The sequence below is a fragment of the Macaca nemestrina genome, chromosome 3, assembly GCF_043159975.1.
Source record: "Macaca nemestrina isolate mMacNem1 chromosome 3, mMacNem.hap1, whole genome shotgun sequence".
Lineage (NCBI taxonomy): Eukaryota > Metazoa > Chordata > Mammalia > Primates > Cercopithecidae > Macaca > Macaca nemestrina.
In genome coordinates, this window is record NC_092127.1 from 173,395,164 (window position 1) to 173,417,298 (window position 22,135).

General features: G+C 41.1%; 1 protein-coding gene across 13 annotated transcripts in view; it reads left to right on the top strand.

The window, feature by feature from the left end:
* Positions 1-22,135, top strand: part of LOC105487840 (PPARG coactivator 1 alpha) — a 716,435-nt gene that overhangs the window by 204,369 nt on the left and 489,931 nt on the right. For 5 of the 13 annotated variants that reach the window (XM_024794754.2, XM_071093796.1, XM_071093795.1 and 2 more), the window contains exon 2: positions 6,300-6,364. The exons of 7 other annotated variants lie outside the window; for them this stretch is intronic. Coding sequence is in view for 4 of the 6 variants with exons in the window: in XM_071093796.1 (XP_070949897.1) it covers positions 6,347-6,364 (18 nt within the window). In the remaining 2 variants the exon portion in view is untranslated. Of the gene's footprint in view, positions 1-6,299; positions 6,365-22,135 lie in introns of those variants that run through there. One more of the 13 variants, XM_071093791.1, reaches the window with a different exon arrangement.

Here is a 22,135-nt window from a genome sequence, read left to right on the forward strand (position 1 = left end):
GTAGAGTTGAGCGTAGGATCATGGTGGCTGACCTTCCGCCAAGGCTCTTGATGCTTCCTAAGCTCATGCCCTTCAGCACAGCAAATGCAGTCCTGACGGCACCTTTTCCACTCTTGTGGGCTCTTGGTGGCATTCGCTGGTCACCTTTCTGAAAAGAAACTGTTCAGCAGTGTGGCATCACAGACCTCTCTTGGTGGAGACTCTGTGCACCCCTCACATGCAAGTGATTGGAAATTGAGTGTGTGATGTGTATATACACATACGTACAATTAAGCCTTGAACAACATGGGTATGAGATGCGCCAACCCTCCACACCATTGAAAATCTGGGTATAACTTTTGACTCTCCCAAAACTTAACTACTGATAGTCTACTGTTGACTGGAAGATTTATCGATAACATAGTCAATTAACATAAACAGTCAATTAATACATGTTTTATATGTTTTATGTATTCTATACTGTATTCTTACAATAAGGTAAGCTAGAGACTAGAAAATATTAAGAAAATCATCAGAGCTGGGCAAGGTGGCTCATACCTGTAATCCCAGCACTTTGGGAAGTTGAGGCAAGTGGATCACTTGAGCCCAGGAGTTCAAGACCAGCCTGGGAAAAATGGTGAGACCCCGTCTCTACAAAAACATAAAAAATTAGCTGGGCATGGTAGGGCACACCTGTAATCCCAGTTACTCAGGAGGCTGAGGTGGGAGGATACCTTGATTCCTGGAGGTTGAGGCTGCAGTGAGCCAAGATGGCACCACTGCACTCCAGCCCGGGTGACAGAGTGAGACCCTGTCACCCCCCCCAAAAAAAAAAAATCATAAGGGAGAGAAAATATATTTACTATTTATTAAGTGGAAGTGGATCATCATAAAGGTCTTCATCCTCATCGTCTTCACATTGGGTGGACTGAGGAGGAGGAAGAGGAGACGTTGGTCTTGCTGTCTCAGGTACGGCAGAAGTGGAGATGGACAAGGTGAAAGGGGAGGCAGGAGAAACAGGCACACCTGGTGTAACTTTTGTAGAAAAAGAGCCGTGTGTAAGTGTACCCATGCAGTTCAAACCTGTGCTGTTAAAGGGTCAGCTCTGTGTGTCTGTGTCTGTGTGTTTGTATACACCCACATGTATGTATGTATATGTCAGTTTCCTTGAATCCACTCCAAGGCCTAAAACACAGTAGGAACTTGATGAGTATTTTTTGACGTGAAATGGGAAATAAATTCTGCGTGAAATATGACAACTGTCTATGCACTCTCTCGTCTCTTCTGCTTTGTTTTATCACCATTGGACATATATAGCGTGTTTATTTGTTTTACATTTACTTGTTTATTTGCTTACAGGGTGTCTCTCCACATTTGGGCATGAACTTTTTTGGGGGAGAGCTCTTTAGGTGTCTTGTGTACTACTGTGAACCTACAGTAAGTGCTCAGTAAATATTTAGAAAAAGAGTAAATGGTTAGATTCAAGTTTTCATAACTTCTCTTTTCCAAAATCTCCTCACATTGTTTTCTGTGCTTGTTGACTCTTCTCTCTCAGGAGTAGTTAAAAATCTATATAGGACTGTAAATAAAGGAAATCCAAATCTTAGCTATTCCAGTGTAGTAACTATTGAAGCACCCTGTGTTAATGTGCACGGAGCAATCTGCAAGGCAGAGCCAGCTACCAAGTCTGATGTACAGGAAGTTGCACAACTCTGAGGACAGTGTGGACAGTCACCACTTCATGCTTTTTACCACAGCCATCCCTTGCCCAGCACAAATCTCTTCTGCAGAAATCCCAAGTTAAAAAAAAAAAAATCCAGGGAGCAGCTATCCTTTCATCCACTCAAACCACATCCTGCTGGGCTGCTTAACCTGAGAAGTAAAGGTATTTCAATATAATTAATCTCCTTTGCAATCTTTTATAAACCATTCTTGGAAGGGGTCCATAGATTTCGTCAGATAGCCAAAAGGATCTGGAAAGGTTACAGACCCCTGAAAAGCCCTGACTACTAAATAGACTGGGTGGAGTATTTTCACTGGTGCGTAGGGAAGGGCAAAGGATTGAAAAATGGTTTCCTTTCCTCTTTGAAGTTAAAAAAAAAATTGATGTGTTCATTTCATGTTTGCCCTTGCCTTTGTCACTCCTTGTGTGTGATGGGTACCGTCAGAACCTCACCCCCCAGTCCCACACCTTCATTGCGGAATTGCTTCCGATAGCCTGCAGTTTGGGGAGGCAGGTGAAGTCCACTCCTTGGGCAGGGTCACTTTCGCTTCTGCAGAACCACCAGAATGAGCACAGGACCCCGTGCGGAATGCAGAGTGTAGTTGGAAGGCATTCTGCCCAAATGTTCTCTGAGGACGGGTAGAGATTGAAGCACACCCAGCCCTGATTGCATTACCTCGGGACCAGAAGCACTTCATCCTCCACTACTGCTACTTGGGGGTGGGAAGGGAGTCATGGGGCGGGGGGCGCGTGGTGACTTGGTGGGGGTTGGGAGGGTGGGTCTTAGGCATGCATCTCCTGCCTTTGAGACTGCCGCTGGGAATATTAAACGGCTTGCCCCAGAGATAACAGTGAGGGATTCTTAAGTATGGGTCTGTTGATAACTCACCTTTCATTAGGATTATGTTGTATAAAATCTTTGTCAAAACAGGCTTTTAACACACAGAGCTTGGTGGAGGCAGATTGTGCATCTGTAGCTGATTGTGTTCAGAGAATAAACTGAAGCTTTAAAAAGGGATACGCTGTCACAATGGCTGGTGTTGGAGGTGGGGAGGTGGAGGAAAGAGAATTGACATGCTGGATCTTTAAGTAAGAAGGGGCCCGTTAATAGCCAGAAATAGCAAAATGGGAGAAAGGAACAGAAGAAAGAGTGAATGAAATAGAATAACCAGAAATATATTACAATTCACAAAAATGGTGTTTACTCAATTACATACTCCTGTCTAATGTGAAAATAGCTGAAAAAAATTAAAAGCTCTTCCTAGGAACAAATTTATTTTGTTGGAACACACAGAATAAAGCAAATCATAATTGGCTGTGATGAATTACATCCAAAGTGAAAAATGGAAATACAGCAGGTAGTCAGTCTGCCTGCAGGGGACCTAGAGTTCCTATAGAAAGAGAAAGTGTCCTATAACCAGAGGTGGGTATCTTGGTTCCAAGGGAAACCAAATGATGCAGGAGGAAGAGGAGGGTGGGGAGGGGTTCCGAGGATTCAGAGGTGTGTGTGGGTATGGAGGGGTCAGAGCCATTTGCTCTGTAGGCTGAGGGAGAAGGAGTGCCAGGGCAGGGATTCAAGAATGTGGTCCAAGGGGAGGGAGAGATAGATTTACCTGGCATTGGCATTTTTGATGGATTGTAGTGATGAGAGATGAAGGCTGGAAAATGGAAGGCAGAAAGAGGAACAATGGAAACATTCTCTTTTACACAGAGACTCTCCCAGTAGGGTGAAAAGGGGTGGGGTGATGTGGTATGCTGATTTCTGGAGTGATCTTCATGAAAACAGATCAGGGAAACTGACAAGGAAGCAAGCCTGGAGCTGGTTGGAATAGGAATACCCGTGTCTTCCTATGTACGAGGGATGTATGAGCCCATGTGCACACAAGTAACTGGCAAAGCTTAGGGGAAGCATCAAGGTAGAAATTCATAGCCATTATTTTTGTGGCCTCTAGCTACAAAAGCTAACAGGTGAAGATAGTCTAGAGACCCAAACTGGGAAGATAAATGACATTTTAACATTTTGTCAGGTAGGCAGTTTAAAAATAAATTTGGATTCAATATATACCATTAATGCTAGAGTTTCTAACAATGCAAAAATGCCTTCTTTTTGATAGCAGTTAAAAAAAAAAGGCATGTCGTAGGGGGTGAGGAACCCTGTATAGGAGAGGCGTATGTGATGGTGACAGCAGCCCTACGAAGCTACTGAAAACATACCACGACTCTGCCCTCCAGAATTAACACCATAACCTATGTCAGGGACTCACTATTATCCTCATATCAGCTCTTGGATCCTGTCCAGTCCCATTAGCGATTCCCATGTTGATTGCTCTGTTACTCGTGAATGTTAATTGCTTCTAAATCTCTTTGGATGTTCAGATGCTTGGGGAAAAAATTCTGACTGGCGAAGGTGTGAGTTTTATTAATGTGCAAGTAAACAAGAAATCTTATTTAGAGACCCAAGTGGAGTGTCTGTGACTCAAGATGCCGTAAACAGCTGATGTGGCATCTTTCTTTGCATGTCTGTCATATGTTGGTGGTGTGAGAGTGAGGATGGGGGAACAGGATTTCAGTGATCACTGTGGTGTATGTCCAAAATCGGTATGCTTGTAGATTCAGTTAGATACACACATTCTTCCCTCTGGGATTCCTACTTTGCTTAGTATGAAATGATGACCTTGCTACCTTTGAGAGAAGCTTATACTTAGTAAGTGCTATTAAATCAGAAGATGTAAAAATATGAATGTAATTTGGCCTATCACCTAGTTTCTGAACTAGAAGAACTTCAGAAATAAACTTCTTAAGCTTTATTTTACTCTTGAGAAACAAAGGCATAGGGAGAGGAGAAGGTAAGGCACAGCAGAGCTGGCTAAGAAGCCAGGTCATCCAATTCGCACCCTGGCACTCAAGATAAGAGAAAATGATAAAAATGGGTGTTTATTGTATTTTCCAGAAGCATTTCACTGAGTCTTTGTGGAGTTTTAATTTTTTCCTTTGGGTGGAAAAAAATCTAGGATGATTCAATATTGAAATTCATTTATTAGTAATTATAACAGTGTCTCAGCGAGAGTAAAAAGGTAGAAAAAAGGAAGAGCAGCCAGTTTAGTGCTGTGATTGATGAATTCAATCAATATTCGTGGAGTACCTTCACACTAGAATTTAGCAGTAAACAAAAAAATTCCCTGTATATACTAATGCTCCCAGGTTACAAAACTGTAGGCTAGGATGTAACTGTACTAAATACTTTAGGCAATTGTAACACAATGGTAAGTATTTGTATCTAAACATAGAAAAGTTACAGTATAAATATGGTATCACTGTATTATAATGTTATGGGACCACCTCTTATATGTGGTTGGTTGTTGACTGAAATGCCATTCTGTGGTACGTGAATGTATTTTAAATAGGTTGGTCAGGGACACATCACTGAGCAGGTATTTAAGCAGAGATCTGATGAAAGGGAAGGAGTAAGCCGTAGAAATACTGCAACAATATTGGCCCAAGCAAAGGGAACAGTTAGAAGGACAAAGTTCCTGAGGTGGGAATGTGGTTGGGTATTTGAGGATGAGTGAAGGGGTCAGTGCTGTTGCAGAGGTGCGTAAGGAGAAGACAGTGAGAGATCATGACCCTCACATCAGGGGCTTTGGGAAAACTCAGGGACAGTCCTTTTAAGGAGACCCATCTTTTAGTATTTCTGTAATCCCAAATAGTATGGCTCATACACAGAACCCAAACTCATCCTTTTTTTGGAATATTTTCTGAAGGTGCCATCTTTCTGGGATTGGTGTCTGTGACTTGCCAGGAATGTCTAGAAACTATCAGATCTTTCTGTAGAGTTTTTGATGAGAGCGGTTGTCATAGTAATAAAATTATTGAACCATAGGATTAGAAGTTTATTGATGGTAGGACCTATGTCATACACATTTTTGTGTCCTCCAAGAAGCCACACACAGTTCTAAACTTACACATAGTAAGAGCTCAATAAATACTGATTATTTTTTCAATGCATGAGTAAATGGTCTGAGAGTGGTAGAAAGGATGGGATGTCCTAGAAAGGACTGTTAAAAATACACCCTTCTAAAAATGTTGTTAACGAAATTACTTCTGAAGTATTCTGACTTCCTTGCAATCTTTTTAAAAGACAAGTCCATATGCTGAAATGTGAACATAAGTATATAACAAACTGAACAGTAGTAACATTATTTTCAGGCCAAATTTTAGTTGGATGGTTGCATTTTGTCAATCCAATTTTTTCTTCCATGTTTTAAACTGGATATGGGAATTTTTCCAATCTTATCTCTAGTATTAAAAGAATATTGGTGTCTGGGCTCATAAAAACAAGGGGTTACGCTCGTCACTGTCTTACCCTAAAATGTGTTTAATATGTTGAGATTATGGTGAAAATGACGTAGGAAATATCAGTCCCCTCGGGAACAATGGGTGGTCAAGATGCATTGTGATGGGGAAGGCCAAAATGGTAATTCTTGTTCTCCCATGACTGAATTCTCACCCTAATGGACCAATAATTTATAACCTTATTGCCTTTCAGTATCCCCATCTTCAAAGTGGGGGTAACACAAACTTACCCTCTGCCTTTCAGGTTTTTTGCGAAAATCAGTGAACTAATATTGGTAAAATTGGAGCCCCATGGATGAAGGGTACTTTGTAAGTATAATACATTATTGTCACGTTATTTTCTGTTATTCCAAAGTGCAAATACCAGATGTCTGCTCTTGCCATATCAGGAAATCTGTAACACCAAGTTTCACACCCAGATATTGGTAATCTGACTTCCTTTGAGGCATTTAATATTTCTGAACTCTAATGTTTTGACAATATGTTGGATGTTGAAAAGCCACCTCCCCCTGCCACCCTCCGTAAATATAAATTCAAGCAATGCTTACTAGAAAATTTGGCCAAAATATGTCTCTATGTTATTATATGCAAAAATGTTGATATGAACTATGGATATAAATGTAAGGTATCTTTATTTCTCTTCTCTCAACTCTCTCTTCCTTTCTTTCAAAATTGTATTTAACTTGTGTTTTGAGCAGTCGGTCTGTGTCTCAAAGAAATGGTTGATTTCAGGGAGAGAATGAATGTTTCCACGAGGTGAACAATATTTTGTTAAGGATGAAAGTTGATTAGACAGTTTGCTAATTATTGTATTTCCAGACTTGGGGCAGGGGGAGGAGGACAACCAGAACGGTGAGCTAAGTGTGGATCACCCCTCCTTAACCAGGTTACAGTCCAGGGGACCTGGGAATTGCTTCCTACCCATGCAATGGCAAAGGCTACAAAAGGGCAGGAGGAGACTGTGCAATCCCAAAGCAACGGCTTTGATAGATTTTCTCTATTGAGTGGTGCATCTTTTTATTTTGCCAGGCCAACCAATGCCCTGGAATTGTGTGCGCTACCATAGATTGGCCAGCTATATACCCAGTGCTTAACCCATGGTTTGATATTTTTTTTCTTTTAAACGGTGGCTGTCACCCTTTAAAGTTGATCATAGAGAAGTTTAAGATTAGGACTGCTTATTGAAGCCTATTTTAGTGAGTAATCCTTGGATTCATGCGGCTGTAGGATCTAAGTCTGCAAGGCTCTTATATGTCTTATCTAGCCCTATTTGTTGGTCAGTTCTAAGGGTTCCAGCTGACTGGAGCCTGAGAACCTCTAGAGGCAGAAAGTCTACGACCTAAAAAGGCAACTCTGACAGAGAATTCCTTCTCAAGTTAAACATAAATCCAACCACTATGTATCTCTGCCCTTGGGTTCTACTTTTACTATCCATCCCTACAATGAATAAGTGTTTCTCCTACAAAATGACACCATTTCAAATATTTAGTGACACTTATTGAGTCTCCCTATGGTGGTCTCTTTGTCAGCTTCAGTTCCTTCAACAACTAGAGCTCATTTCCGTGATTTCCAAAACTCTTTACCCCTCTGGAAAAGTTCTTATCTGTCTATATCTTTCTTAACAAGCAGCACTGAGAATCTATCTTCTCCAGGCCCCATTCTGCATCTCAGAGTCCAGAGATCTAATCAAAGTTTCAGAAGACAATGACCTCTGAAGAAATCGTCTGGAATCACGTGCACCCATGGATTGGTTTGAGTAACGAGACAGCAAAGCCCACATCTCTCTGTGAGGTGCAGATGATTGACAGGAAGAAAGTTGTTTTGGTTAATAACACAATCTGCTTGCCTCCTGTAGACACAGCAGTAGCCTACTAATTCGTTAGAAGTGAATTAAGGTTGTTTACCCATGTTTTAAAGTAACTGTCAGAGTGAAAAAAAAGTTTGTACTAAATGAGACCACTCACCTTCTTCGGAGTTGCTGTTTATTTTAAGCTGAGTGCATAAATAATATATTGAGATACGAAGGGTGATTTCAAGCATTAGAACACGAAGTCTCCTGTTTACTAACTGTCACTGGACTGAAGAGAATTTAAACAGCTCTGAACCTTTTTGTCTGTGAATGTGAGGCGTGAAATTAACTTTCATTTCATAGTTAGCAGAAATCATGATGACGGCAGACTTGTTGACATGTCTCCTGCCAATCTGGATATTTTTTGGTATTCAAGACAAACCTTGACAACAGAGTGCTTTCCATGTCTCCTTTGAAACAAGACTCCCTCCTTCCCCCACAAAATAAGTAGGGAACTGTGTGGGTCACTGAGTCAGTTTGTTCTGGATATAAAGAGGAATACTGGAAATATATACTAGTCTAGGTTCTGGGAGTTCCAGTCTTGACTGCTGGCAACCTTCTCTGAATCTTACTTTCTTCATCTGTAAAATGGAAATAATAGCATCTACTTCCGCTACTTCACAGGAAGATGGTGAGATCCCAATGAAGCAATTGTGGGGAGATGACTTTGAAAGGCATCAGGTGTCATATGTGGGCAGGACAAGACAAGATAACAACAGTTCTTGCTATTAAGGCTTATTCTCAAGGATTTACATGTATTAACTCATTCACCCAACAATCCTATGGGATAGGTACTGTTGTTATCCCAATTTTGTCACCACAAAAACACAAGCACAGGGCAGTGGAGCGACTTGCTCCATCATCTGATGGCTTAAAGTTTGCAAAACTGATAGCCAAACACCAGGCAATTGGGTCCAGGGTTGGTTTTCCTAACTCTTACTTATTTGGTAGAAGCAGCCAGGTTTCCCCATATATAATTAATGCCTCTTGATCATGCGCAAGTAAATGAAACATCATTCCTAAAAGCCTGGACCAAATTTACGCTGAGAAAATACAGGTATGGCTTCCCATCAACAAGGAGGGTTCCCATTGGGTAGGTATGTAGCAGACTGTATGGATTAATTATGTTTTATGTGTGAAGAGCCTGGTGATTCTTAGATGAAAAGCCGTAAGTAAAAAGACCTATTACTCGTAATGCTTTCGGAAACAAGAAATTTGATTCACTTTTTGTCCCCTTAAACTTGAAAATGTGATAGCCTATTTCAGAATATAGGGAGAGTGTTAGAGAATGAATAAAAAATGTATGGAATGTTTAATTTTGCATGATTACATTTCATATTTGCCAAAGTAACTGAGGCAAATAGAATGCATAATAGTATCACAGCATACCTATTTGAGGTGTTTTGATGGAGTACTCGGGTTTTACAGTCTGATACGTGAACCCTTTGGGATAAATCCTTATTAAGCAAATGAACAAGAATGTATTTGTGTTTGCATCATTGAAAATATGTAATTTGTACAACTGCTCTTTCAATGTATATTTACACTATATTTATTTGAATTTCAAAAGAGGAAAGAGTCTTAAGTGATTAATGGAAACAAAAATGATGTGAATTTGCAGACATTTTCCCCTGAAATATGCTCAGTCTTTAGAAGGATCATACTTAAAAATTGGAGTGGCAAGAGTGGGGGTGCTGACTTGCTTTGGATTTCTGAATGAAGCATTCCAAAAATAGGATCATTTCCATAATCCCTGAAAAATGGACAGATTTATGAGCAGTAATCAGCTGAGGGAAAGAATAAATTCTGCTCTTCCAAATTGTAAAAATCTCAGCAATTGCTGCTGTGCTCTAGTACTTGTTAATACAATGAGATAATTGCATAATTAAATACACTGTGGAATTTCAATAATTGGAAACTTTGTGTTCTCATCACAATATGCAACTTGCTGATGTTGAAAAGCATCATCAGTGTTATCCGGAGGCCAGGATCCTTCTTTCACGTCACACCCTCTGCAGCCTTCTGCAGCTCCTGTTGCGGTTCTGAAACACTTCCCTTTCAGGTTATTTTTAGTTGGTTGTATTTAGACAAGGTGAAATGAAGCAGGATGTCCCCCAAAGTCTGACTTATCTGCCCAGGTCATGGAAGTTGAGGATCATTTTGCTAAAAATGTCCCTGGTGCTAGCTAGATGTTTCTATGTAGTAATGGTTGAACGGCAACCTGAAGAAGAGAGCTTTTTGGAACTGAGGAGTGCTTCTCTGGGTTAGTAAATGTGAGATTGCTTTGTGGAGCCTCTGAAAAGGCAAGCTCCAGAGCTGGGCTACTTGGGTTCAAACCTGGTGTGGTCTCTTTCTTTCTGTATTTCTGGAAACGGTACCCAATATCTCATATATTTTCTTACCTGTAAAAGGAGAATCTTAGCACCTACATCTTCGTGTTGGTGCAAAGCGTAATGGAGGTAATGTATGGAAAGAACTTAGAAGATACCAGGCGGTTTGTAACCATCCAGTAAATGTTAGCTATGTTATCAGGCAATCCAGGGAAGTTTCATCTTCATCTGAACGTGACAAATCTTTCAGGAAGAACAAATAAGTAGACTTCTGGTTTTGCTCATTCGAGAAATATTTATGGAATACATGATGATCATGATAAAAATAATATTATTAAATCAGTGCTTGGCAGACAGTAAGATATTTTAGCAGGAACTGGTCCATGATTGGTATCCCCAGCATCTAACACACCCATGAATACATACGGGATAGTTACTTAGCATAGAATGGATTCCATACATGCTTGGAGAATAAATGAGTGAATCAATGCATGGATAAAATTGGTTTTAACCTTCTTCTTTTAGGAGTTAGAAGAGTTTACTATGGTCTGTTTGAGAACGTAGATGCATTTGCTTTTGTTGGACTCTAGGGCTGGCACTAGGCAAGTGAGGTATGTATGGTGACAAACTTAAAGAGGCACTCACTCTCAGGGTTGCACAAGTGCTTCCTTAAATTTTGTGTCCCAGATGCCTCACTTTTGTCACCGTGGCCCAGGTCCTGTTGAATGTGTTAATCTCGCATGTATGACTATGCTTGATTTCTACCTGTGTTTGAAATTCCCCCTCAATTTTATTTTGAAAAATTTCAAAGCTACAGAAATTGAAAGAATAGTACAAGCAACACTGCATACCTTTTACTTACGATCATCAAAAGCTAATATTTGCCACATTTACTGCATCTCTTTCTGTATATATGAATTCAAACGTTGTCCTAATTCACCATAGAAATCATGTTGTAACCTCAATACAACATTCTCATTCCCTTGCCTCTAGTGCACATAATGTTAAATAGGCTTCCAAAATTCTGAGTCTCAAAATTATGAATTTTGGAAGAAAAAGGACAAAAAGAGCACTAAAAAAACTGCTTAAACTTGTTTTTCAAGTTTTAAAAACTGCTGCTTGAACCTTGTTTTTAGACTATTAACATACTAACCTACTTAGAATACCTTCAATATGAAATGACCAAAATCTTAAAGGTTAGAAAGTTTTCCTGCATGCTCTGACACCTTCTTTTGCAGAGGAGAGACTTTTTAAAAAAGATAAAATTCCCTTGACCGTTATTTTTCTGAGATCCTTTCGAAAGTAAATGAGAGTCCAATTACAAATACAATGAGCTCGTCGTTTTCCAAGTTAGGAATATTCACTGTAAGGGGTGATTATGAAAATATAATATAGAGGCTATATTATCAATTTGGTGATATGCCCTCAAATAGAACTGTACACTTGATTTTGGAATGCACTGACAAACTTACGTGGAAAAAAACCCTTTCTGATAATCTGGAATGTTTCTAAAAAATAAGGTATCTGTTCTACAAAATGATGATAACATTGGACAGACAGTTGTATTATTTCAGTGGTATTAGCAATGTTCTCTATGGAAGCCCAGGGAATCTGAGGAGGGGTTTCAGGGTGATCACAGGGGGTGGAGATGGGAGTTAGGGGAATGAGATGACATTGGAAATCCAGGCCACTCACTCATATTCCATTGGAATAGCTCTGAAATGATGTGCTTTATGTTGGACATCCGTCTAAGAATCAGTTTTCATGAAAGTGTTCTAAAGCTAAAAAGAAATAGTTTGGAAACCATAGCATTAGTGGGTAGCAGAGAAATAGGAAACATTTATCCAGCAATCTTGGTTGGCAGTGAGAAGTGAAAGCTGTCAACTCGAAGGGTGGGAGAGGTCAGAAAAACCATGAAAGGCAGAAACACAAACTGAAAAACCATCTGGGAGCAGCAAGCAGGATCAAACACCCATACATACCCTAATGCGATGGTTCCTAAACTCCAGTGATTCCTGGTCTTTAACCCAGACATTCTGATTCAGTAGATCTGGGGAGGGGCTCAGGAGTCTGGTTTTTTAATAGTCACCCTAGGCTGCATGGAAAAAAATTGTCCTAAAGTCATGTTTGCATCATAGAACATTACTGTATTTGGTGATGATAAAGATGACCACAAGTGTAAAGAAAATGTTCAGTTCAGTTTCATAGAATGTAACCCTTTTTCAAATTCAGGGAAATTTTAGAATGATTTCCTTCCAAAATGCTTAAAATAGAAAGAGTTATCCCGAATAACAGGGGGGAAAAGACAGACAATAGTAATAGTAATAAAGTACTATTAGTAAAATAGTAATAAAAGACAGACAAATGTAATAGTCACATTACAGTGTGGATTTGCTAAGTCTGATAAGAGAGGTACACACCAAGGGAGCCGAGAGGGCGCTCCTGTCTGGTTGCACACTGTAATGAACTTTCGAAAGAGGGAGCTTCCTAATGGTACCGTGTGGCTTAATGGGCTGTTCACAGGCTGTGGAATCAGACAGGCCTGGGTTTGAATCCCGACTCTCCTGTTGTAGTAACTCAGAAAAATGACCTAATCTTTTTAAGCTGGGTCTTCTTCATAAAGTCCAAATAAAGACTAAATTAGATGATGTGTGAAAAGTACTGAGCACGGGGCAGTAAGACGATAGATGCTCAAGTGGCTGTCATTATATTTATTTAAGAAGGACCTTCAGATAGGTAGGCTTTCAAGAAGAGTGGGGATGACAGTGTGTTGTTTATTAGTTTTGGTTTAGGCAGGAAAGGGGAGGCAAAAGCGTACCCCCAAAAAGCGGGACAGCATAAGCAAACCTTGAGGTAAGGGATGATTTAGGCTTTTGTGCATAGTTCAGTGTTTCCAAAGTGTTGTTCATGTAGAAGATTCTAGATGGTACAAGTATTTTACAAATATTAACTAATCTTCATAGTGACTCTATGAAGTAGGTATTGTTTATTTAACAGACCATGAAGGCTAAGGCACAGAGAAGTTAAGCAACTTGCCCAAGATCACATAGCTAGTAGTGGCACAGCCAGGATTTGAACACATGCGGCATCTGTATTGCTAATGACTATGCTAGGCTATTTTAATGATAATGACTTATGCTAATTAGTGTGTATTAGAAAGCTGTAACTAGCACAGGAAAACAGTGAGTTTTACAGATATTGTTGCCTAGAACAACAGTAAAGTTTTAAAAAGTAGCTTGATTTAAAATAAATCATATACAATAAATAATAGTGGTCATGTCATCAAATATGACAAAAATCCTGTAGGTGTTCCCCAGATGAGTTTGGCCTGGGAAGTTCTGGGGCAGTGGAAGAGAGTGGCAAGGATAGATTGGGGCTACCATGGGAGACTGTTGCCTTCAAATAATTGTTGTGTGAAACAACAATGAGAAATCCTTTACATTCTAAGGGAGAAGCCAGTAGGTCTGTTGTAGGGTAGGAGGCTCAGGGAAGGAAAGACCGTAGCTTGATGAGTGAGTTCTCTCTCATTTCCTGCATTCCATTGCGAAGGGGTAAAAGCCTCCCCTCAACCTGGACTTCTGAATGGCCAGCCTGAGACCTATGCTATTTGGGAGTTATTTAGTTTTTTCCTCCTCCTCTTTCCCCACCCCTTCTCCTTCCTCTTCCTTCTTTTCTCTTCTTTTGCCTCTTCCCACCTCCTTCTTTTTATTGTGCATGAGGACAGATTTCAAAGAGTCCATGCCCCCAAAATGCAAATCCCTGTTGCAATTCAATGGGAAAAAGAGGTTAATACTCTGGATGGCGTTTTAATTTACCTTCAGCTTTTCCGGATGACACCTGTGTCTCTCTCCTGTATCTCTCCCTGGATATAGTCAGAAAAATCTAAAAGCTCAGCTAATCCTAAGCCAATCCATGCTGATGCTTTTTTAATTTAGTTTTATTTATTTTATTATTTTTTTTTTCTTTTTGAGACGGAGTCTCGCTCTGTCACCCAGGCTGGAGTGCAGTGGCCGGATCTCGGCTCACTGCAAGCTCCGCCTCCCGGGTTCACGTCATTCTCCTACCTCAGCCTCCCGAGTAGCTGGGACTACAGGCGTCGCCACCACACCCGGCTAATTTTTTGTGTTTTTAGTAGAGACGGGGTTTCACCGTGTTAGCCAGGATGGTCTCCATCTCCTGACCTTGTGATCTGCCCGCCTCCGCCTCCCAAAGTGCTGGGATTACAGGCGTAAGCCACTTTGCCCGGCCCATGCTTAGGCTTTTATATTTGCAGATTTATCTTCCTATCAATTTATTTGAAGCTAATATTAAGATGAGTTTGCATTCCCTGAGCAAATAAGCACAGGTGTTAGTCCAGAAATTGGAGGAAACCAGAATATAACCAGCCACACCGGGCGAGGAGTGGTGGGATAATTACACAGTTCCTCGAGCCTGGGTGTGGCGCGCCTGCCCTGCAGGCTCCACATCTGCGGTATTCTGCCCAGGTCACACCCGGTCCTCATATCTAGAGACAACCAGTCTACTTATCTAGTCCTGCCCATTTCCTCTGTCTTACCCTGAGGACGAGCATCATAATCTGTTCCCACCCTTCAGTGCCATCCTTGACATAGGGTGTGCATTCAATAAATGAACTTCTGCCCGTTGGTTAATGAATGATATCAATAGCTCCTTACTTCTCTATTCAGATTATGGTTTAGTGAATACGTATTGAGCACTTACTATGGGCTAGGTATTGTGCTAAGGGCTTTTGCACTATTTGAATCTTACAACAACCCCCTTCACCTGTCACCAATGGGGAAATTGAGGCTTAGGGAGGTGGTATAGTTTAACCAAAGTCACACACACTTGGCTCAGCATGATTCAAGCCCAGATACCCCACGTTCAGGCTCAGTTCTCTGATTTCTTTATGTCACTTTTTCTTGCCTTGCAAAAACATTGAGTGTGTTTCTCCTCCCACTGTTAACCTGGGGTTTCCTCCCAACCGACCCCCTGGGGTCTCACTCTCAACCCTCAAGTTGAAGGAAAGCTCCTCCCTCTCTGACTGTAAATAGAGAATTCTGTCTTCATGGTGTGAGACCCTGAATGTCATCAAATGCCACTGCCCACAGTGAGTCCAGGAACGGAAGCTGCTTTCGGAGTTTCCAGCAGGGGCTGCCTGTGAAACAACCACAGGCAAGGCCTGTGTGCGTGTCCTGAACACTGCCTCACAGATTAAAATAGTTGTCACAGTGACCAGAAAATTGGATTGGTTAAACCTTCTGGTTTTAGATTGTTTTTGGGGAGTGAATAACTCTATGCTTTTTCCTTGTCACAGGCTAAAATGAAAAAAAAAAAAAAAAAAAGTAAGCGTGCAACTTCATAGCTATTTTTCTTTCCTGTATGTTCACAGTGGTTATTTCTATCTGGGAAGTTTCCATTGGGATTTAGTTCAGGATATAGACTTGGCAGGGCGGCTTCTGCACTCTATGGTGACATTTGACAGACTGCAGGCAAAGCAGGATGGATTTCTAATGTCTAGATGGATGGATTTGGGGGCAAAGTGTTAGGATTGGACTATATTATAAAATGGATTTATGGATCCGAATCTAAAAGTGGCTCATTGCCTGTCAATATGAGATCTGTATCAATAACATTTGATAAATTAGGCCTCCCGACCCTTTGCTCTGTTTGCTTTATCAACTCTACTTGGCAATAACAATAAAAGACTCCAGGTGGTGTATTTGGAGTGGCTTATTGAGCTTGCCATGTGCATTCCTGACCTTAGGGCCCAGCTCTGTGATCCTGCACATGTTATAACCCCCAGAAGAGCGCTGCTGTGCCTGACTTCCTCCCCAGAATTAGACGTTCCCCTGCTAAGCTGCATTTCAATATCGGCCTCATGCATTAACCTTGAAACGCTGTGCCCGTGATGTAGGTAGCGTCTTCATTTTCCAGACGAAGAAATTAAGACACTGAGAGGTTAAATGAGCTGCCCAAGGCCACACAGTAAATCTCGAATACAGCTGGGTTCCAGATAAAGGTGTCATGGTCGCTGGGGGAGGGTATGACACTTTTGTTCTCTGTAGTCACAGACTAAAAGGAGTTGAATTTGCACAAAGCTTGCTGATAATACACTTTTTTTTTTCCCCCCCATTGGTGGTGTGGTTGCTATCTTATCTCCAACTCTTTTGGGGAAGCAGTCCATGTCCCTGTGTAAGAAATACAGGGCTCACACACCTGTAATCCCAGCACTTTGGGAGGCTGAGGCGGGTGGATCACGAGGTCAGGAGATCGAGACCATCCTGGCTAACATGGTGAAACTCCGTCTCTACTAAAAATACAAAACAATTAGCCAGGCATGGCGGCCAGCGCCTGTAGTCCTAGCTACTCGGGAGGCTGAGGCAGGAGAATGGCATGAACCCGGGAGGTGGAGCTTGCAGTGAGCTGAGATCGCACCACTGCACTCCAGCCTGGGCGACAGAGCAAGACTCCATCTCAAATAATAATAATAATAATAATAATAATAATAATAATAATAATACAGGGTTCTCTTGGGTTTTGGCAGATAATATGCTTTGTTTCGTCTTTGCAGCCATAGGCCAAGGGTGAAGGCTTTCTTCATCCTGTAAATGCTGGCCTTTATGGAATCATTCTTATAATGCCACAGATATCTTTTGGGAAGGGAAGGGAAACTCTGTGCCCAGCCAGATCGATATTAGGTAGGGGGGAGCAGGATGGAGGGGCACTGTTGACAGAAACAGGAGACGCAGTTCTTCCCCCAAAAGTGCTTACATTTTAGTTGGTGGGAATGAGTGAATGCCCGTTTGTATCCCCAAATCTCTTCATTTGTGGGCTGTAGAAATCCACGGTAGGTGAAATGGGCCCTGCAACTCCATTCACAGGATCACAGCTGCAGCACAATAATAACGAATGATTGCAATGTGCCAAATCCACACACTGCATACACTTACCCAGCCAATCCTGGCAACTACCTCGAGTGTGGTTCACAAAAGTCTTTGGAATTGGCAATCTGTGTGTGTGCCACGTGGGGTTGAGATATAATTCTTAGTGTATAGCTGATCTCTTTGGCGTAAATTATGCTGCTCTTTTCCTTTTGAGCGTCTTCTGAAATTTTGAATTAAAACTCTCTTTACTCTGTCATGATAATGATGATAAGCTGGAATAGAAAACCAAAGGGATAATTATCTGGTGAAATATAGCAAAACTTTTATGAACTAGAGGTGAATGGAGTTTTATCAGATTATCTGGAGCAAACTTTTTTTTAAAAAAAACATTTGTGGCTGAAAATTTATTCTAAAGTATGTCATGGAAGCATACTGGTATTTCTAGTTTCTTGCCCCAGTGTACATGATTTAATGAAGATAACTCAATTTCCCTTTCGGTAGAGCCTCAGGGGGTTATCATTTCAAAGAGCAGACTTTTTTTTTTTTGGTATGGGGGAAGGGATGGTCAAGAGGATGTAGGGCATTAGAGAACTGATGATTTTTAGCTTGAAATTTTTGATACTAGTTTATTTCAAATACAGTGAGTTTAGGAGTACAGTTTTCACAATCTCACTCTCTTTCTTCTGCACCCAATCCATATGCTCCAAGACTCAAGGAAGAAAGACAATTTCACCTGAAAAATACTGTTGGAAGTGCAGATCTCCCCAGAGATTCAGATCTAATTGGTTCGGCGTGGTGCTAGGAATCTTCGTTTCTGATAAGCACACCGTGCTTTCCTAGCAAGCACCCAACATGTGTATTGCAATCTTCATTTCTTATAGGCTGGATTCTGTGGCTCACCCTTTGAGAAACCATGTCAGAGGCAGAAGAGTAGGCCCTAGAGCAGAAGATGGGGTTTGTGTTTAGAAGAATCCAGCTCCCAGAACATTGTTCCACGGGTGACGTGGTGGTGACTTTTAGTCAATGACCAACTAGTGTTACAGTCTCACAGAAAATTTAAACCTTATGTCTTACCCCAAATTTGTTTACAAATATTTATTTATTTAATTAAATTCATTAATTTGTTTTTGGCAGGGTCTGGCTCTGTCACCCAGGCTGGAATGCAGTGGTGTCATGACGGCTCATTACAGCCTTGAGCCTTCCAGGCTTAAGTGATCCTCCATCTTAGCCTCCTGAGTAGCTGGGGCTACCGATAGGTGCCACCACGCCTGGCTAATTTTTGTAGAAAGGGGGTTTCACCATGTTGCCCAAGGTGGTCTTGAACTCCTGGGCTGCAGTGGTACGCCTGATTCGGCCTCCAAAAGTGCTGGGATTGTAGGCATTTCCCTGGGCACAAACATTTATTGAAGACATTTCTTTGGGATCCCAGGGTCTGGATGAGAAACAGCACAATATGAGTCACAGGGAAGTATATTTTTTGCGGGAGCAATTTTTTTTATAGTAGGAAGAATTTATTTCATGCCAATAATGTATTATTTGATTGATATTATTGAATTATAGGAATTATATGAATATTATTTGATTGATCTTAACAGATTGCAGGAAATCTATGAGAAGAAAACACCAGAAATTTTTACATTAAGGTTATCCATCTAGCCATTTGTGTATCAGAGGAACAAGCATTATTTAAAATCATTGCTGATTCTGTCAAATAGAGAAATTATTCATAGAGAGCATTTTCATTACTTTCAAAACACCAACAGTACTAGGATCAGGCATAAGTGTGTGTGTGTGTGTGTGTGTGTGTGTGTGTGCACATGGCTTTCAGGTAAATATTAGCAAACAAGCCATGTACTCATAATAAAACAATAAATAGCAATAATTTAATTAAGCACTGTTTATGTCAAAGTGTCTGAATAGGGATATGATTACAAAATTATATGTAAAAATTTGAGGCAAAGAGGAGATATTTTTCTTTTCTTATATTCAACTCCACATTCTGCCATTGTCTAGCAGCTGTATTTTGAGCTGCCAAGTGGGGTCTTGACTTGGTCCAAACCTTTTCTGAGAGAATAGTCTATGCAAGCTGGCAGGTCGTCAAGCTGTGTGTGGTCCTCGTACCAGCAAATGAGTAAATCAGAGTTATAAGTTGCAAATGTGCCTCAAATTAACTTCTGCATAGTAGGGAATGAACTTGGCATCATTTAAAGTCCGGCTCAGTGACAGCCTTCTCTCGCGGCAGCTTAATCAAAAAAGATGATGGAAAATTGAGGCATGGTGGGCCTTGAAGCTTCCACAGGGTGTGAACTCAGTGTACTGTGCTTGAAATGTCACATTCTGCGAGGTCCTGAAATTGCCAGGCTCAGTGTCATATTGCGCTGTGGGCTCTGTTCACATGATGCAATCACTTGCTTATCTGACCAGGTCTAAAATAAGACACTCCAATGCTTTATTTATGAGCTTGGGGCCACCCAGACCCATGATGTAAGTAACCTTGGGGTTCACAGTATTTGATCACTTCAATTCCCATTAACTACCTGTTTCTAAATGGGGAAAAGCATTTACCCAGCACATTGCGTTATTCATGAAGACACAAAAGCAGCCTGTTGTGCTGTCACTGGGACTGATTTCCATGTAATGCGATCCAGCTGTTAAACGCTGCAGATTGTCAGTTTCTAATGTTAGTTTTCTCCTTCTCTCTTTCTTCTTTCTTTTTCTTCTTCCTCACCTATTCTTTCTCCATCCTTCTTTTTTTCTCCATTCTTAAAAAGAACATCGGCCAATTCTAGGCACTGTGAGCATGTAACTGTATATCAAGGAGTTATGAGCTGTTCCCCTTTTCAATATAGAAGGTCACAAGTTGGCAGCAGAGAACCCGTTTTACATAATGCCGAGAGCATTTAGTGCAGCGTTTCTTGACCACAGTGCTATTAATGTTTTGGACCTGATAGTTCTTTGTTGTGCGGGCTGTCTGTGAATTGCAGGATGTTTGGGATATCCTCTTTTCACTAGATGCTGGTAGCACCTATCCATTTGTGACAACCAAAGATGCCTGTAGACATTCTCAAATGTGCTCTGGGGAGCCATGTTGCCTCTGATAAGTTTAGGGTGACAGCTTACTGGGCCTTTGTTAATGAAAAATCTCTGTGACTCTCCTTGAGACTGCACAGATGTGGTTATTAGATGTGGATTGGGAAGCAGAAAACCTGGGTTTGAATCCTGGCTCCAGCGCTTATTGGCTGTGTGACTTTGGGCAAGGTAGTTAGCCTTTCTAAGCCTTTACCTCTTCACCTATTAAATAAGAAGGATAATACATAACTTAAAAGGCAGCTGAACATCCGTGAACTAATATGTCCAAAGGATATGTCACATGATACATGCTCAAAAATGGACAATCTGACCACAATACCTAATATATGAAATATTATAATTGTCAACTTAAACATGTAGAGAAATAAAAGGCGGTTCTGTGCACCTCTCTAATCATGTGTTGCTCAATTCTGCTTTTGTCCTTCTTTTCTTTCCCTGTACTTCTACCCCCAGTCATTCTTATATTTGAGGAATAGATTAATTATGGCCAAGGACATGAGACTGAGAGATTGGAAAGAGAAATGATGAGGGGCCTGGAAGAGAAAAGTTTCCTGGTGGGATTTTTCTATTAGGAAGCCCCATGGGAGGTGTGGACAATTCATTTAGTTTATTGAATGTGAAAATAGAGAAAGATTGTAAAAACAAAGAAACCCTCAACACACCATTAATCGGAACCCTACTCTTCACTCAGCAAACACCAAATCTATCTTGTGTCTTTCGCTTTAGAAGAAAGTGGAATCGCTTTCCTTATTCAGGAATGAGGGTGACAAATGTTAAGTCTGTTTTCTTAGGAAACAGCTGAGAAAACAGTCAAAATGATTCCATGTGACTAGCACAATTTTCTGCCTGGCTCGTCAAAGTCTGAGTCTCTTTTGAGCTGTATCTAAATCTAGAAATAAGGGCCAGGCTAAGGAGGAAGGAGTAGCCCTCAGACAGCTGGTGAAAGCTATTGTCTTTGACATCTCTCTTTCAGCCTTCACACCTATATTGTACGGAGCCTCTCAAGTCTGCTACCTGCCAGCAATGAAGAAAACCTTGGCAAAAACCCTACTCTTTCTATTTGCCATGCCACTCTGCTTTCTGAGGGTGTTGCAATTTCATTCATTTCTGCAGTTCTCTTTTCCTTACATCCATCCTCTTTCTAGTCTTTTCTAGTTGCACCATAGTACATGAGGGTAGGAAGGGAAATGAATGATCATCAAGTTCATTGACTGAATTACTTCTGGACCATTCCTGATGCATTCCATATGTCTTCTCCTTAGATGATTTCAGAGATGGGGAGTTCACTGTTATGTGAGGTGGGATGCTCTGCTTCTGACCCACAGTCTCTAATATCTGCACCTAATGTTCTTCCAATAAGTGCATGATGAGGATCCACTTTGTGCTGGGTTCCAAATAGTAATAATGTTAATAAAATGTAGCTTCTGTACTCAAGGCGTGAATTATGGTCATGATGGTATGTTGAATGGATGTAAATTATTCATTTACTCCTTCATGAGCAGTTCTGGTGAGCCAGGTACTTTGCTGGGTGCTAGAGATACAATGGAGCAAGGATGCCATCCCTACCTTTGTGGAAATTGCAGTCTCATGGAAGAGAAATACACGAGTCAGAAATTCACCTTAATAAACTATAATTGGAATGAGGAAAAGGGACATGGTTCTGAGTACATATAACCATAAAATTTGACTCCAACTGAGTGGAAAAGGGGGACGGAGAAAGGTTTCCCCAACAAACAGACTGTTTTCTCTGAGTTGTGAAGGATGATTGGGAATTGATGAGGTTCTGTGGCTGGGAGGGGTGGGGAGGGGCTGGCATCCCTATCTGGAAGATGGAATTGCTGTGCAGGAGTGAGCCTGGGGACTCTGGGAGTGATGGGAGCCAGCAGGACTACAGTCCTGGGAGCAGAGGTTTTGGTCTTTATCTTAA